The following is a 2,986-nucleotide window of genomic DNA, read 5'->3' on the forward strand; positions in this document are numbered from 1 at the left end:
TTCCTTTCTAGGAGATGTCTAAGCCACATGGGCCCAGAGAATGTTAACACTTGTCTCAGAATTCCTCCTCATGGACCTCTCAGATGATCCAGAACTGCAGCCCCTCCTCTTTAGCCTCTTCCTGTCCATGTACCTGATCACTGTGCTTGGGAACCTGCTCATCATCCTGGCCTTCATCTCTGATTCTCACCTCCACACCCCCGTGTACTTCTTCCTTTCCAGCCTGACCATGACTGACATTGGCTGCACCTCTACCACTGTCCCCAAGATGATTGTGGACATTCAAACTCACAGCAGACTCATCTCTTACATGAGCTGCGTGACCCAGATGTCTATTTTTATCCTTTTTGGATGTTTGGATAATCTACTCCTGATTGCCATGGCCTATGACTGGTTTGTGTCCATCCATCACCCTCTGCACTGCACGGTCATCATGAACCCACGCCTCTACAGCCTGCTGGTTTTGGTGTCATTTTTCATCAGCCTTTTATCTTTCCTTCTTCATAGTTTGATGGTGTTAGAACTTACCTTCTTCCTGGATATGGAAATTCCTCGTTTCTTCTGTGACCCTTCTCAGCTCCTTAGCCTTGCCTGTTTTCAAATCCCCAGCAGTAATATATTAATCTATTTTATTGGTGCTATTTTTGGTGGTTTTCCATTCACAGGGATCCTCTTCTCTTATACTTGCATTGTTTCCTCTATTCTGAGAGTCCCTTCAACAGGTGGGAAGTATAAACCCTTCTCCACCTGTGGCTGTCACCTGGCAATCATGTGTTTATTTTATGGAAGAGGCATTGGGGTGCATCTCAGTTCTACTGTCTCATCTTCTCCCAGGGACAGTGCAGTGGCCTCAGTGATGTACACTGTGGTCACCCCCATGCTGAACCCCTTTGTTTACAGCCTGAGGAACAGGGACATCAAGAGGGTCATGTGGGGGCTCTTCAGCAAAACAACCTAATCTCAACATCTGTGCATCTTGTTTGCATAGGTTAGAAGACCCAGTAAAAACAACCGTTGGAATTCAAAGTTGGTTCTATGATTTTGTAGCTCTTGTGCCTTTCAAAACTTAACAATGTTTCCAATCAGTTTGTTGCTTCATTTGGAATATTTTGATGATAACTGCAGCCATGAAATTAAAAAACGCTTACTCCTTGGAAGAAAAGTTATGACCAACCTAGATAGCATATTCAAAGCAGAGACATTACTTTGCCAACAAAGGTCCGTCTAGTCAAGACTATGGTTTTTCCAGTGGTCATGTATGGATGTGAGAGGTGGACTGTGAAGAAAGCTGAGCACCGAAGAATTGATGCTTTTGAACTGTGGTGTTGGAGAAGACTCTTGAGAGTCCCTTGGACTGCAAGGAGATCAACCAGTCCATTCTAAAGGAGATCAGCCCTGGGTGTTCTTTGGAAGGAATGATGCTGAAGCTGAAACTCCAGTACTTTGGCCACCTCATGCGAAGAGTTGACTCATTGGAAAAGACTCTGATGCTGGGAGGGATTGGGGGCAGGAGGAAAAGGGGACGACAGAGGATGAGATGGCTGGATGGCATCACCAACTCGATGGACGTGAGTCTGAGTGAACTCCAGGAGTTGGTGATGGACAGGGAGGCCTGGCGTGCTGCGATTCATGGGGTCGCAAAGAGTCGGATACGACTGAGCGACTGAACTGAACTGAACTGAATGGGATTAAGGGATTATTGTGGGATCCTATCATTATATTCACTGCATGATTGAATCATGTTATAGCTATAGACTCTCTTTCTTTTTTTTTAGTTAGTTTATTTTAATTGGAAGCTAATTACAATATTGCAGTGGCTTTCGCCATACATCGACATGAATCAGCCACAGGTGTACACGTGTCCCCCATCCTGAACACCCCTCCCAGCTTCCTCCCCATCCCATCCTTCAGGGTCATCCCAGTGCACCGGCCTTGAGTGCCCTGTCTCATGCATCAAACCTGGACTGGTGATCTATTTCATATATGGTAACATACACGTTTCAATGCTATTCTTTCAAATCATCCCACCCTCGCCTTCTCCCACAGAGTCCAAAAGCCTATTCTTTATCTCTGTGTCTGTTTTGCTGTCTCGCATATAGGGTTATCGTTACCATCTTTCTAAATTCCATACATATGCGTTAGTATACTGTACTGATGTTTTTCTTTCCGGCTTACTTCTCTCTGTATAATAGGCTCCAGTTTCATCCACCTCATTAGAATTGATTCAAATGCACTCTTTTTAATAGCTGAGTAATATTCCATTGTGTATTTGTACCACAGCTTCCTTATCCATTCATCTGCTGATGGACATCTAGGTTGGTTCCATGTCCTAGCTATTTGTAAACAGTGCTGCAATGAACATTGGGGTACATGTGTCTCTTTCAATTCTGGTTTCCTCAGTGTGTATGCCCAGCAGTGGGATTGCTGGGTCATATTGCTGGACCCAGACATCCTGGAGACATGTAAAAATCCTTAACAATTAAAATCTTCAATCCTTAGGGAGGGGATATAGGTACATACATACCTGATTCACAATGTTGTACAGCAGAAACTCACACAAAATTGTAAAGCTACTATACTCCAATTAAAAAATAAATTTTAAAAATCTGCAATTCTTTCCAAAATTCATGTCTATTGTCCACAGAACTGTTGTATCTTTCATATCTGCTTATGCATGTTGTGTGTAACATCCATGTAACTGGTCCTCAACTTTGGTTTCATATTGGACTCACCTGGGAGTCTTTTAAAAATATTGGTGACAGCTTCTCAACATAGATTATGATTTAATTAGACTGAGTTGCATTCTTAGCATAGGATTTTAAAATTATCCCAGTTGATTTTCATGCTGAGTTTGGGAACTAATGATATAATCACATTTTGTTCAAAGACTGTTGTTGTTGTTCAGTCACTCAATCATGTCCAACCCTTTGTGACCCCATGGACTGCAGCACACCAGGCCTCCCTGTCCTTCACCATCACCCAGAGC

At 43.2% G+C, this 2,986-nt stretch overlaps 1 protein-coding gene across 1 annotated transcript; it reads left to right on the forward strand.

Annotated features, from left to right (window-relative positions):
- On the forward strand, window positions 1-958 carry LOC102286476 (olfactory receptor 7E178). Its single transcript, XM_014478604.2, is given in 2 exon segments — window positions 1-42; window positions 44-958. Coding segments are annotated over 2 exon segments (930 nt in total). The 5' UTR covers window positions 1-27.
- Window positions 959-2,986: the final 2,028 nt, after the last annotated feature.

This window comes from Bos mutus, chromosome 7 (assembly GCF_027580195.1).
Source record: "Bos mutus isolate GX-2022 chromosome 7, NWIPB_WYAK_1.1, whole genome shotgun sequence".
In the NCBI taxonomy this organism is placed as follows: Eukaryota; Metazoa; Chordata; class Mammalia; order Artiodactyla; family Bovidae; genus Bos; species Bos mutus.